The 13364-nt window shown below is 41.0% G+C and overlaps 1 protein-coding gene across 4 annotated transcripts in view; it reads right to left on the bottom strand.

Moving 5' to 3' along the window:
- The window catches only part of Acsl (Acyl-CoA synthetase long-chain), a 142860-nt gene that overhangs the window by 13128 nt on the left and 116368 nt on the right, over positions 1-13364 (bottom strand). For 2 of the 4 annotated variants that reach the window (XM_069500036.1, XM_034968388.2), the window contains exons 2-6: positions 12197-12236; positions 5975-6110; positions 3021-3236; positions 1894-2071; positions 972-1223 (exon numbers count right to left, since the gene is read on the bottom strand). In XM_069500036.1, coding sequence (XP_069356137.1) covers positions 972-1223; positions 1894-2071; positions 3021-3236; positions 5975-6110; positions 12197-12219 — 805 coding nt within the window. In that variant the 5' untranslated portion in view covers positions 12220-12236. Of the gene's footprint in view, positions 1-971; positions 1224-1893; positions 2072-3020; positions 3262-5974; positions 6111-11094; positions 11250-12196; positions 12237-13364 lie in introns of those variants that run through there. The other 2 variants (XM_069500034.1, XM_069500035.1) reach the window with 2 other exon arrangements.

The raw sequence follows: 13364 nt of genomic DNA, 5'->3' as shown, positions 1-13364 counted from the left end.
AACACTATACAGAATTAGTAAAACTAAAATTCAAAGTTTAAAGAAAGAAAATACGTTTATTTACCAAACTGTGCCACACATCACATCTTATAACTAAGAGCTGGTTATTCCGGCGCATCTTCCACCTGAGCATAAGCCCAACGCGCTTCAAGCAGAAGCTCCGGAACAAACTGTCATGTGTGGCATAACACGAAAAAGGGTCCCAGCTCAGCATGATGCTGTATGCCTTGATGCACAAGAAGATACAGCGCTGATTTTACTAGTACTCTGAACCGGTAGGTACATAGTACATAAATAAATTCACAACCAGCATTTTCCCAGTCCGTAGCTTGGTGTAGTAAGTAATGTGCAGCATCTGGATTAAGAATTCACCATCAACAGTTCCTAAATCCCCACGGTTCAGTAAATATTTATTTATTTATTTTTATTTTTATTTTTCATGTACCAAAATTGTAGTTACAAAGTAATAATAAATTAAGTTACATTGGAAATGCTTATCTCTAAACAGAGATTTCTTCCAGCTTCCCATTCAAGGTTGTGAGTAAGGCGTATCAAGAAGTGGAATAGGTCTACGGTACTAGAATCTAATAAACTACATAAATATCTTATAATAATATATAATATATATCCTGCTTCATCATTCACCACAGATTTCATTAATTATGTATGTACTTGGAATTTCATTTAGTAGTCGTTTCGTTGCCTACAATATTAATTCACCATAAATAACTTAGGCGGGCAGTAACGCTGCAGCATCAGGATTAAAGAACTGGATCAAAAAAATATGGGACCACTTTGCAAATTTCTTCAAATAATTTAAAAAAGATTGCGAAACGGTCCAGAAGTCTCGGAGAATTCTGTGTACCTACTACAGGATATATATAAAAAAACACCGAATTGAGAACGATTCGCCCAATAAATTCGGAACTACCATTTTAAAAATTTCTTAGCAAGAGTAAAACGTTACTCACCAATTTTAGATTGTTGGCCCATTTCAAGCACTTCCTTGTAAGCCACAATCCGGATGCCTTCCTTGAAGCCATCTCTTGGAGTGTTCTTGAGCTGGTCTTCCATGAAGATGATGGTGTCCACTCGGGGCGTCCTCGCGAGGATCTTCTTGAACTTGGGCAGAAGCTCGTGCGTGGTGATGACCGTGGACACTTCGGTCTCGTTGATGCCGTGCGCGATCGCCTCGTCGCCCAGTGTGGCGTAGATGGTTACCACTGTAACAAAAATATCACACTGAATTATTAAGGCGAAAGGTTGTACGCGTGTGTGTGTGTATGTTTGTTACTCTTTCACGCAAAGAAAGAAAGAACTTCCTTGGGTGACCTCGAGACTCGTAAAGGGACACGCTAGAAAGATTAATAATAAAAAATAAATAAACTTTTATTTCAGGCATAAGTACACCCATAATTGCGTGTTAGTACAGAAACAATTCCTTAACCTATGTTAGTACCTACTTATTACTAGCTTAAACTTAACTTAACAACTAATTCTACTACTATTAAAACTAATCCTATTTATCACGCCCGAGGGAGTCTCTTTGCACCTATGTGCGCACCACTCCAGCACCTCCAGAGAGGGCTGTCCAATTTCATGGACAATGCGCTGAGGAGAGTGTTGGTACTCCTCAACAGCCTGCTCATCACGGACGCGGCACGCTTGCGCATGATCGCGTAGAAATCATCCACGCGAGCATCCGCAAACATTGCCGACGCACTGCAGTGTCGAGGCTTCCTCAACACCGCCCTCAGCACATTGTTGTATTGAACGCGCAGGGCACTGTAGGTCCGCTGCGTGTAGTTCGTCCACAGACTGCACGTGTAAAATGACTGGCAGTAAGCCCTAAATAAGGTCAGCAAAGGTAAGGTCACTAAGCTGGTCTCTCACCGGGTATGCTCTGCGTGAAGCAGCCGTGCGCGGCCAGCATCCACTCGGCGCGGGTCTCGGCGAACATCACCACGTTGCGCTTGGGCGCCGCGCCCAGCGCCCTCAGCCCCGCTCCGAACTGCCGCGCCTCATGTTCCACCTCCAGGTACGTCCTCCACACGTAGTCGCCCATTCTGTACTGCAACACACATATTGACAATAGGATTACATTTCTTTTTGAAAGAAGAAAGAAAAGACGTTAATTTACAAAACTGTGCCACACATCACATCTTAAAACTCCTCGTAGTTGAAAGACGAAGACTCAGCCACACAGTGGTCCAATGTCGAGATAAGGGACGTTGAAGCCCTTAATATCTCGCCAATGACATCCCAGGATAGCAAACCCTGGCGTTTACATACAAGAGACCCGAGCCTAAATGAAATGGGACAAGGGCAAGGGAAAGAAGATTACTTTTTTTCCCCCTTTATAGGAACAGGAGATTAGTAGAATTTCACAGCTTGCAAACGGCATTGCCATTTTACTAAAACTCACTAGATTGTTAAACGCTGAAGGCTTTTAAAATACCTCATCTTAGATCCTGGAGTGACGCAGCGGGGAGGTGCACCACATCTGCAAACTATGTCTAAGTACGGAAAAGAAACCCAAGACAGAAGAAGAATATGCCATAAAACTCGACGACGCGACGATTCAACACCGTTTACAAAATGTTGCGGAAAATTAGACTTTCGGGTGCTGCGATGGTTCCAAGGACGGTCAAGGTTTTTACGGACTAAGTCTGAAGGGCCAGCAGCAGCTCGCTATGCTTGCCATCTTCCCCCTTCGTTCCACTCAGATCTCGTAGGCTTCGTTCAGGACTTTCGTCACAGCGTAGAGATGTTAAAAGGAAATCAGATCATACTCTTACCTTTTTGAAGACGCGTCTATTAGACTGTGGGTCGTCCTCCTCACTCAGCACTGTCCTGGTGCCCAGACCTAGCGCTGCTCCTGCCAGCACGCGCCCGCGGGTTTCAACATGCTCTCCATGCTTGATACCTCCCTCCTTCTCTCCACTCGAATGACATAAGCTTCGTTCAGGACTTTCGTCACAGCATAAGGACGGTTAAAGGAAATCGGATTGTATTCTTACCTTTTTGAAGACACGTCCATTAGGCTGTGGTTCGTCCTCCTCGCTCAGCACTGTCCTGGTGCCGAGGCAGCGCCGCTCCTGCCAGCGCGAGGCCGCGGCTCTCAGCATGGTCTCCATGCTGGACACTCCGTCGCGGACCAGCCGCAAGTGCAGGTCGCATGGTGTGGACACCGACCGCACTGTTATGCTGTCTGCGTTAGACTCTGTGATGCGGGCCTGGAAACAAAACATTTTTATTAGCCTTTATTTACAGATTTGTTAAGTAAGAGTCACTCAGCGGGCGATGGAGAGAGCTATGCTTGGAGTTTCTCTACGTGATCAAATCAGAAACGAGGAGATCCGTAGGAGAACTAGAGTTACCGACATAGCTCAACGGGTTGCGAAGCTGAAGTGGCAATGGGCAGGGCACATAGTTCGCAAAACCGATAGACGTTGGGGTCTCAAGGTGCTGGAATGGCGACCTCACACCGGAAGACACAGCGTTTGAAGACCCCCACTAGGTGGACGGACGACATCAGACGAGTCGCAGGGAGCCGCTGGATTCGGCGGCGCCGACCGTGGCGTGTGAAAGTCCCTACAAGAGACCTATGTCCAGCAGTGGACGTCTATTGGTTGATGATGATGATGATGATGATGATGAAGTAAATGACCTCATTGCATGAGGAAGACCTCATTAAAAGAGGCGTTTGTCCAACAGAAGGTGCATATTGGCTGACAATGATGACGTTACTGATAAAATTAGATAAGTTTTACGTTATTTCATATGTTCAATTTATGAAGACTCTATCCATACTAATAATACTAATATACTAATCCATACTTAATATTATAAATGCGAAAGTGTGTCTGTCTGTCTGTCTGCTAGCTTTTCATGGCTCAACCGTTCAAACAGATTTTGACGAAATTTGGTACAGAGGTAGCTTGCATCCCGGGGAAGGACATAGGGTACTTTTTATCCCGGAAAATTAAAGAGTTCCCACAGGATTTTTAAAAAACCTACATCCACGCGGACTAAGTCGCAGGCATCATCTAGTCTTCTATATATATAAAAGGAAAAGGTGACTGACTGACTGACTGACTGACTGACTGATCTATCAACGCACAGCTCAAACTACTGGACGGATCGGGCTGAAATTTGGCATGCAGATAGCTATTATGACGTAGGCATCCGCTAAGAAAGGATTTTTGAAAATTCAACCCCTAAGGGGGTGAAATAGGGATTTGAAATTTTGTAGTCCACGCGGACGAAGTCGCGAGCATAAGCTAGTACAGTATGTGACCGCTGAAAAAGCCCGACTTTTTTCTAAAAATATGAAAATAGAAACTCCGGTTAGGTAAGAGTGTTCACGACAACTCCGGTTTTGCAAACGAACCTGTATTCTTTCGAAAGCCGGAGTTACACCGAAACCACCGAACCGTAAAGGTACGGACAGACGTGCTCATTACTAGCACGAAAGCATGCTTTTATTGAGCAAGTGCTCATTAGTAGCACGTGTGTCATGTAATGAGCATGCTTATTTCGAGCATGCTCAAAAATCAACCGACGTTTGATTTTCGAGCATGCTACCTGAGGCGCGGGTCGAAGGGGGCGTGCTCCGAGCGCGTCTGAACAGGGTTTGCTTATTAGCATGTACTCAGTACAACATACAACATATAACTCTACAGTTTATTTAAGCATGCTTATTGCTGGCAAATGTGAACAGTTGCATGAGCATACTAACATTAGCTAGCATAAAAGCACGCTTTTTTGAGCACGTCTGTCCGTACCTTAAGACGTCGGGCGGGCGTCCATTATTATGTCGTCGACATTCCATCTACACGCACGAAATGTTTTGCGTCATCATTCCTCATACGCATGGCTAAGGTTCGGAATACTCTTCCACGATCTGTGTTTCCTACCAATTACAATCCGGGTATCTTTAAAACAAGAGTGATTAGGCATCTTCTAGATAAATGCGTCTTATCTTAGGCCACATCATCACTTTCATCACTTTTAAAAATCCCGTAGGAACCCGGGATAAAAAGTAGCCTATGTCCTTCCCCGGGACGTAAGCTAAAGCTCTGTACCAAATTTCATCAAAATCGGTTAAACTGCTGGGATGTGAAAAGCTAGCAGACAGACAGACACACTTTCGCATTTATAATATTAGTATGGATTAAAAAAAGCTCAAGCCCTAGTTTGCACCTGGAGGTGCGACGTCACTCTAGTGATGTGACGTCACACCGCAAGTGTTGTGGTAGGTTCCTTTTTTTGTTTTTTTTTTCCTCTGACGCGGTGTCAGAGACTTTATTTTGTCTAAATATTGTGCGAATTTTTCATACAGTTTTAAAAGGAACAGAACAGTTTAATTTGGACCCATGTTAATCTTGGTATTCTATAATACTGGACAACATTGGGTCTTTGTTACCATGTTGTTTCAAAATGAATGCCCTATATAATTACCTGATAAAATCTATTATAAAATAATGTAACACGTAGTTGGCATGTAATCTTCTAAATATATAAAAGGAAAAGGTGACTGACTGACTGACTGACTGAATGACTGACTGACTGACTGATCTATCAACGCACAGCTCAAACTACTGGACGGATCGGGCTGAAATTTGGCATGCAGATAGCTATTATGACGTAGGCATCCGCTAAGAAAGGATTTTTGATAATTCAACTCCTAAGGGGCTGAAATAGGGTTTTGAAATTTTGTAGTCCACGCGGACGAAGTCGCGAGCATAAGCTAGTTGTATAATAATTATATATTTAGCATGTATGTATTGTTAATGTACCTAACTTTGCAATGCCCTAACGGGGCTTCATGTAACCATGAAAGCAAATGAATAAATAAATCATCATCGTCATGCTCTGTTCCTCTTTACAGCTATTCCTGCTACTTTAGAGCCAAATAGCAGGATTAAGTTCCAACTTGCCTCGCACTCTAAAATGGTGGTAGGTCCCTTACCTTGATGCGTCGCGACAAGGCTCGCTTCCTCCACGGCCGCTGCAGCACCAGATGCAGAGGGAAGGTGAGGACGTCGAAGACCAGCACCACCGCGCGGATCGTGCCCAGTGCCGCCGACACCCACCACGCATCCGGCCTGGAACAACACAACAATCGTTTTTTAGGTTCCGTACCTCAAAACGAAAAACCGGCCAAGTGCGAGTCAGGCTCGCGCAATGAGGGTTCCGTACTACAGTCGTATTTTTTCGACATTTTGCACGATAATTCAAAAACTATGATGCATAAAAATAAATAAAAGTCTGTTTTAGAATGTACAGGTGAAGACCTTTCATATGATACCCCACTTGATATAGTTATCTCACTTCGAAAGTTGAAAATACTAATTATTAGTTCATAACCACAATTTTTTTTTGTGTGATCTAATCCTAAATTCACGGTTTTCAGATTTTTCCCCAAATGTCAGCTATAAGATCTACCTACCTGCCAAATTTCATGATGCTAGGTCAACGGGAAGTACCCTGTAGGTTTCTTGACAGACAGACAGACAACAAAGTGATCCTATAAGGGTTCCGTTTTTCCTTTTGAGGTACGGAACCCTAAAAATGGAACCCATCCGGGGTCCTTTATCAAGAGGGTCAGCTGTTGGCGCGACGCGTTCGCGAACTGACTCCCTTGATAAAGGACCCCGGATGGGTTCGAAACTAGTCGAGCTAACGTCGACTGGATATAGCCATAGAAATGTATAGCCGTAGAAATATACTATACCTAAATTTTGAAAGATTTTTCGAAAACTTTTTTTGTAAAATTTCCACCTATTATTTCGTAAAAAAAATGTAATAACAAAGACGGACAAGGCCTTAAGTTATCGTCTGCCACGCTGGTTTATCGCATTAGTTTGTACTTTAGCCTAGTTTCATCATGTACACCTTCATGTCACAAAGTGTTTCAAGGTTCCATTATTGATATTCTTCATGAACTACCTAGGTACTTAATTAGTTTTATCATTTGCTTCTACAACGCCTGTACTGTACACACGCTCAGAAGGTACAGTCATCATCAGTGGCGTGCAGGTCATAGAGGCATAAATGCACTGCTGCCCGATCTGTCCAGTGTGCGTTGATAGATCAATCAGTCAGTCAGTCATTCACCTTTTCCTTTTATACTTAACCTAATTAATATTCACTTAAGTAAGTTTTACATACATTAATATGCATGATACCGTCTGCTACCGTGTATAAAGAACTCATCAGCTGTCAACATGCCCCACTACTGACCTTTCCAACTAGTCTTTATTTAGACGCCAGTGTGCAATTAATTTTATTTCGATCCGGTGTATAGTACTTTGCGCTGTGCGTTGATAGATCAGTCAGTCAGTCAGTCATTCACCTTTTCCTATTACTATTCACTTAAGTAACTTTTACATACATTAATATGCATGATACCGTCTGCTACCGTGTATAAAGAACTCATCAGCTGTCAACATGCCCCACTACTGACCTTTCCAACTAGTCTCTATTTAGACGCCAGTGTGCAATTAATTTTATTTCGATCAGGTGTATAGTACTTTGAGCTGTGCGTTGATAGATCAGTCAGTCAGTCATTCACCTTTTCCTATTACTATTCACTTAAGTCACTTTTACATACATTAATATGTATGATACCGTCTGCTGCCGCATAATAAAGAACTTACCAGCTGTCAACATGCCCCACTACTGACCTTTCCAACTAGTCTCTATTTAGACGCCAGTGTGCAATTAATTTTGTTTCGCTCAGGTGTACAGTAGTTTGGCTGTGCGTTGATAGATCAGTCAGTCAGTCAGTCAGTAACTTTTACATACATTAATATGCATGACACCGTCTGCTGCCGCATAATAAAAAACTCATCAGCTGTCAACATGCCCCACTACTGACCTTTCCAACTAGTCTTTAATTAGACGCCAATGTGCAATTTTTTTTCGATCAGGTGTACATAATATTATATCACCTAGCTTTTTAGGGTTCCGTACCTAACCCAAGGGTGCCAACAGGACCCTAAGACTCCGCTGTCCGTCCGTCTGTCTGTCAGTGATCCGTAATCCGTAAACCGTAATAGAGTAATAAGAATTTCATAAATACCGCCCGCGCCATGAAAATTAAAAAAAAAGTTATTTCTTATGATACGGAACCCTTCGTGTGCGAGTCAGGCTCGCACTTGACCGATTTTTATGTGCGCTTTGCCGTTTAAAATTCTTGGTTATTAGTTATTACTAACCATTACTTGGATATTTCTATTAGTAAAGTTGCACATTATTTCTTTGGAGAGTCCATTCCAGCAATAGACAGATAGGGTTTCTTTTTTCCTTTTGAGGTATGGAACCCTAAAAAGGCCAAAATGCCATGGCCACCAGATGTAGATAAACTATAAATGCACCAAGATGAAGCCACTTTTTAGGCTATTAAGTATGTCTCCAACTTGATGACTTCCCGTCATGCAAACTCACATTTACCTGATGGCTTAGCCATATAACTTTAAAGCATAAGTATACTGGCATTTATAATTCACTAGCTGATGCCTGCGACTTTGTCCGTGTGGATTTAGGTTTTTAAAATCCAGCGGGAGCTCTTTCATTTTAGTGACGTCAGCACTATACTGAACTCAGACTGAAGTTTCGAGCTGATGTTATATTTTTATTTCGGCTGATGTCATTTCCATGTTAATGCGACATGGTTCCAGCGCAATAGCAATTTGCGGGACTTATAAAAGCAGATACTTAGCCCCACAAAGGAGCTTTATCTGTGCTGTTGCCACACATACTTGCTCTTCAGAACCAGTCTAGCCAGTCTATAAGGAAACAGGTAAGGTAAGGTGAAGTAATTCATCTAAGCCCTAACAGACATAGTAACGTATGATTATACCCACATGTTTACCGACAGACAGTGGCGTGCAGGTCATAGAGGCATAAAGGCACTGCTTACCCCAGTTGTAATGGCTCAATGCATATTTTTCATTATGACCTGCCAGTAAATAGGTTCCTACCTAACTAATGCTTACCCTGGCTTCAAACACTGTGCACGCCACTGCCGACAGATCTTGCAGGTATTGCCTTGCAAAGCAGACTTTGCCCTACATTATATACGCAGGACCGCTTCTGCGATACAAATGGCTAACCTTGGATTTGCTATAATTTGCCTTACAACAAAACACGTTTCAGTCTAGGATATCATCTTATCACAGTAGGTACCTACTTAAATACAAAGTCGTAACTATACTTGTTATGAAAAGTCTGATATTTTTCCTTATACCGGGTGTAACCAGTACCCGTAGTACAAGATTTTACGTCTCACCAAACCAAACCAAATTCGAGAGTCGAAATACTTTTGCGTTACAGTAAACTGGATCTTAAACGCCTTGTTTTAAAGCTCAAGTTTGTCTACACTTCTACAGCCAGCGCTCCAAGCGGAAACATTGCGAAATTAAAATCAGTGGCATTGAATATTTGACTTCAATTCAAGGCTGTTTAGGTCCATTTTACTGTAACGCGGAAGTATTTCGACTCTCGAATTTGGTTTGGTTTGGTGAGACGTAAAATCTTGGTACGGGTACTGAACGCTAGCAAAAACTTAGCGTTATTATTTTACTACCTAAACACAATCCAATACCTATAAGTGAAATAAGTGAAATTTAAATGTATTTTTGTTGCACTTATCGATCGAATAAATTTTGTAAATTTTTTGGTGGTTTATTTATTACTTTAAGATTAAATTAAAACAATTTTCAAAAAAGGGTAAAATACCCTATTCAGGATGAGAAGGCGCATTGTTTGTCAATTTGTCTAGACCCTATCGTTATCAACGCTTAAGTGATAACTGTATAATTATTGATCACGTGGTACTGGCGTGCAAGTTGCAACACTTGATTAGTGAGCTGATTACGAATGTAATAATAACTAACAAGTAATAAGCGATAGCGTAGTATATTGCACGGTAGGATTCCGCTAACATAATCAATCGATTAGTTAACAAGTACAGTTGCATAACCTTTGAAGCATTTTTTTTTAAATAGAGATAGCGAGCAAACCAGCAGGCGGGTCACCTGATGTTAAGTGATTACCGCCGCCCATGAACATTTGCAGCACCAGAGGAACTGCCGATGCGTTGCCTGCCTTTTAGGAATTTGTTGGTCCGCCCCTTGAATAACCCCATGCTGTAATCTAGAGGGAACACCGCCGATGGGAGTTGGTTCCACAGTTTGCATGTGCGTGGAAAGAAGGATCTGGCACAATACGGACGGTCGAATGAATGGTGGTGGTATGAATAGGGATGATGGCTACTAGATATAAGATGGCGCCCATTCTCCTTTGTATTTTTTTTTGTGACTAAGTATTTAATGTGACTAATTTTATCAAAACTCTATACAAGTTTTTTTTTTAAAGAGTATTAGCCATGTTAAATGACTAACATTCCTCATTCCTCTCCAACTAAGCGTCAAGCTTGTGATAGGAGTAGGTACGACAATAGTGCAACGGGCGGGGTTTGAACCGTCGACCTTTCGGTTTTCAGTCCACTCCTTTACCCGTTGAGATATTGAGGCTCTAGTTGTCAGGTATATCATAACATATTGCATTCTAATAGGCAGAATTTGGCTGTACCTTTTTGTTTTTAGGGTACCGTACCTCAAAAGGAAAAACGGAACCCTTATAGGATCACTTTGTTGTCTGTCTGTCAAGAAACCTACAGGGTACTTCCCGTTGACCTAGAATCATGAAATTTGGCAAGTAGGTAGATCTTATAGCTGATATTTGGGGAAAAATCTGAAAACCGTGAATTTAGGGTTAGATCACACAAAAAAAAATTAAATTGTGGTCATGAACTAATAATTAGTATTTTCAACTTTCGAAGTGAGTGACTATATCAAGTGGGGTATCATATGAAAGGTCTTCACCTGTATATTCTAAAACAGGTTTTTATTCATTTTTATGCATTATAGTTTTTGAATTATCGTGCAAAATGTCGAAAAAATACGACTGTAGTACGGAGCCCTCATTGCGCGAGCCTGACTCGCACTTGGCCGGTTTTTTGTAACATCTTCACTGTTTACCCATATTCGCAATAAAGAAATTTGAATTGACTTGAAAACTTACGTTTTATAAGCATACACTCCCATATCCAGAAGTAACTAATAACAGAACTGCACAGTACGTACACTAATAACCAGTATTAAAAATATGAAGCGTTTAACCGAGTGTATGGTGAACCGATCGTACACAGTGGCACGGCATTACTGACGACTTGTAGTTATCATTAGTTATATACACTCGCTGATAAGCTATCAGATAGTAAATAGGATCAGATGTACTTAAGGGTAAACAAAACTATAACGGACTAGCTGAGAAGCTATCCGCGTGGAATTAGGTTTTTTAAAATCCCGCGGAAACTCTTTGATTTTCCGGGATAAAAAGTAGCCTATGTCACTCTCCAGGTCTTAAACTATACCCATGCAAAAAATCACGTCAATCCGTTGCACCGCTGTGACGTGATTAAAGGACAAACCAACAAACAAACACATTTTCGCATTTATTATTATTATTATTATTATTAATTTTATTTCAGATGTTTCATCCATAATGTGTTAGTAACAGAAGAACTTATTAACTATGTTAGTAACTAAATAAAATTACAATTATTATTATTATTAATTAATTCAAATTATAATCAATTCATATACCCCCTTGACCACTTGGTGTTCATGTGTATGTACACCCAGTGTTTCATAAAAGGGTTTTCCCACTTTGCAGCCAATGTTCTCAGAATACTGTTGGAGCTCCCACGCACCCTGCTCATCACAGATGCAGCTCTTTTTCTCACAATCGCGTAAAAATCATCTGTGTGAGCCTCCGCAAACATCTGTGACGCACTGCACCAGCGCGGTAACGGTAGCGGTGTAATTTAGGGTACTATGAGGACCTCTTTGCCATACATGCGGGAATCGAGATGTCCGGTTTAAAATGTTGGGAAATCTTTTGGACGCTGTTACATGACTTACGTGAAAAGGATTATACCCATTTTTTTTATTCAGATAAAAGTTAGCTTTTAAAAAAAATTGCATAGCGAACTTGCTTATTATTTGCTTTTTGGGCAGTGGCAAAGTTGGCTAGTTTGACGGTAACTATACCATTAAGGACGTCTTATTTAGACTCGCAGATATTCAAATAATTACTTTTCAAAATAAAAGTGAAAACTTACGTCTCATTCTCGTCTATGAACATTTCTGTTCGCCTTCAACCTGTAACAAAATAATCACATGTTAATAATCGGCTCCAGAATTCGAGTAGCAATTCCGCAAAACTATTGCATCAAAAACCAGTCAGATGTGCGCCAACCGTGCCGTGCAAGCGAATTCGATCAATAAGGTGCTAAACGAGTTTTGGCATTTGACTGTACATCACAGTAAAACCGCCAAGGGGTTAGAGGCTACCACATTAGGTATAAAATCTAAATATATAAAAGGATAAGGTGACTGACCGACTGATTGACTGATCTATCAACGTACAGCTCAAACTACTGGACGGATCGGGCTGAAATTTGGCATGCAGATAGCTATTATGACGTAAGCATCCGCTAAGAAAGGATTTTTGAAAATCCCTAAGGGGTTGAAATTTGTGTAGTCCACGCGGACGAAGTCGCGAGCATAAGCTAGTTAAGGACTAAAATTGTTCTTTTGACATGACAGTTGACACAAAGCTAAAATGGCGAGTGAGATCTCAAAATGTATGCACAATAGAAAGGTCCTGTTACCTATACCAGTATACCTAAGAAAGGATTTTTGATAATTCTACCTCTAAGGGGGTGAAATAGGAGTTTGAAATTTGTGTAGTCCACACGGACGAAGTCGCGAGCATAAGCTAGTTAATATATAAATCTGGCATCAATCCTCGGATTTTTCTTGATATATTACTCTGGCATAAAACAGATCACTGATCTTGAAAAGGATGATTGAGTAATGTGTAAAAATTGATAGAAAATATCTATTCTGAGTTTGTAGTGATGCAACAACCGACCATCAACAAAAAGTGTAATTTATTACCTATTGTGAATAAAACATTTGACTTTGTGACTACGAGTATATTCTTGAATCATCTCATATACTTTATATTATTATACTTTGGGGGGATATTATACTTTGGGGGGATATTACACTTTGAATTTCGGAAACAATCCAGGTCACGAATTATGACCAGATACGTGCAAAGTTTCCAGATTAATTAATATAAGATTGGTTTTAATGACCACCTAATTTTCAGTTAAGTGCATCTCTTTTTGTCTGTTTCAAACTAAATAGATTAGTTATTGGTCTCGCTCCGCTCTTGAACATTTAGTATGCCAGAATAGAATATAATGACAATGTGTTAGA

Source organism: Maniola hyperantus, chromosome 1, assembly GCF_902806685.2.
Source record: "Maniola hyperantus chromosome 1, iAphHyp1.2, whole genome shotgun sequence".
Lineage (NCBI taxonomy): Eukaryota > Metazoa > Arthropoda > Insecta > Lepidoptera > Nymphalidae > Maniola > Maniola hyperantus.
Note: the sequence above shows the minus strand (reverse complement) of the source record. Positions and strands in the feature narration are given on the sequence as shown.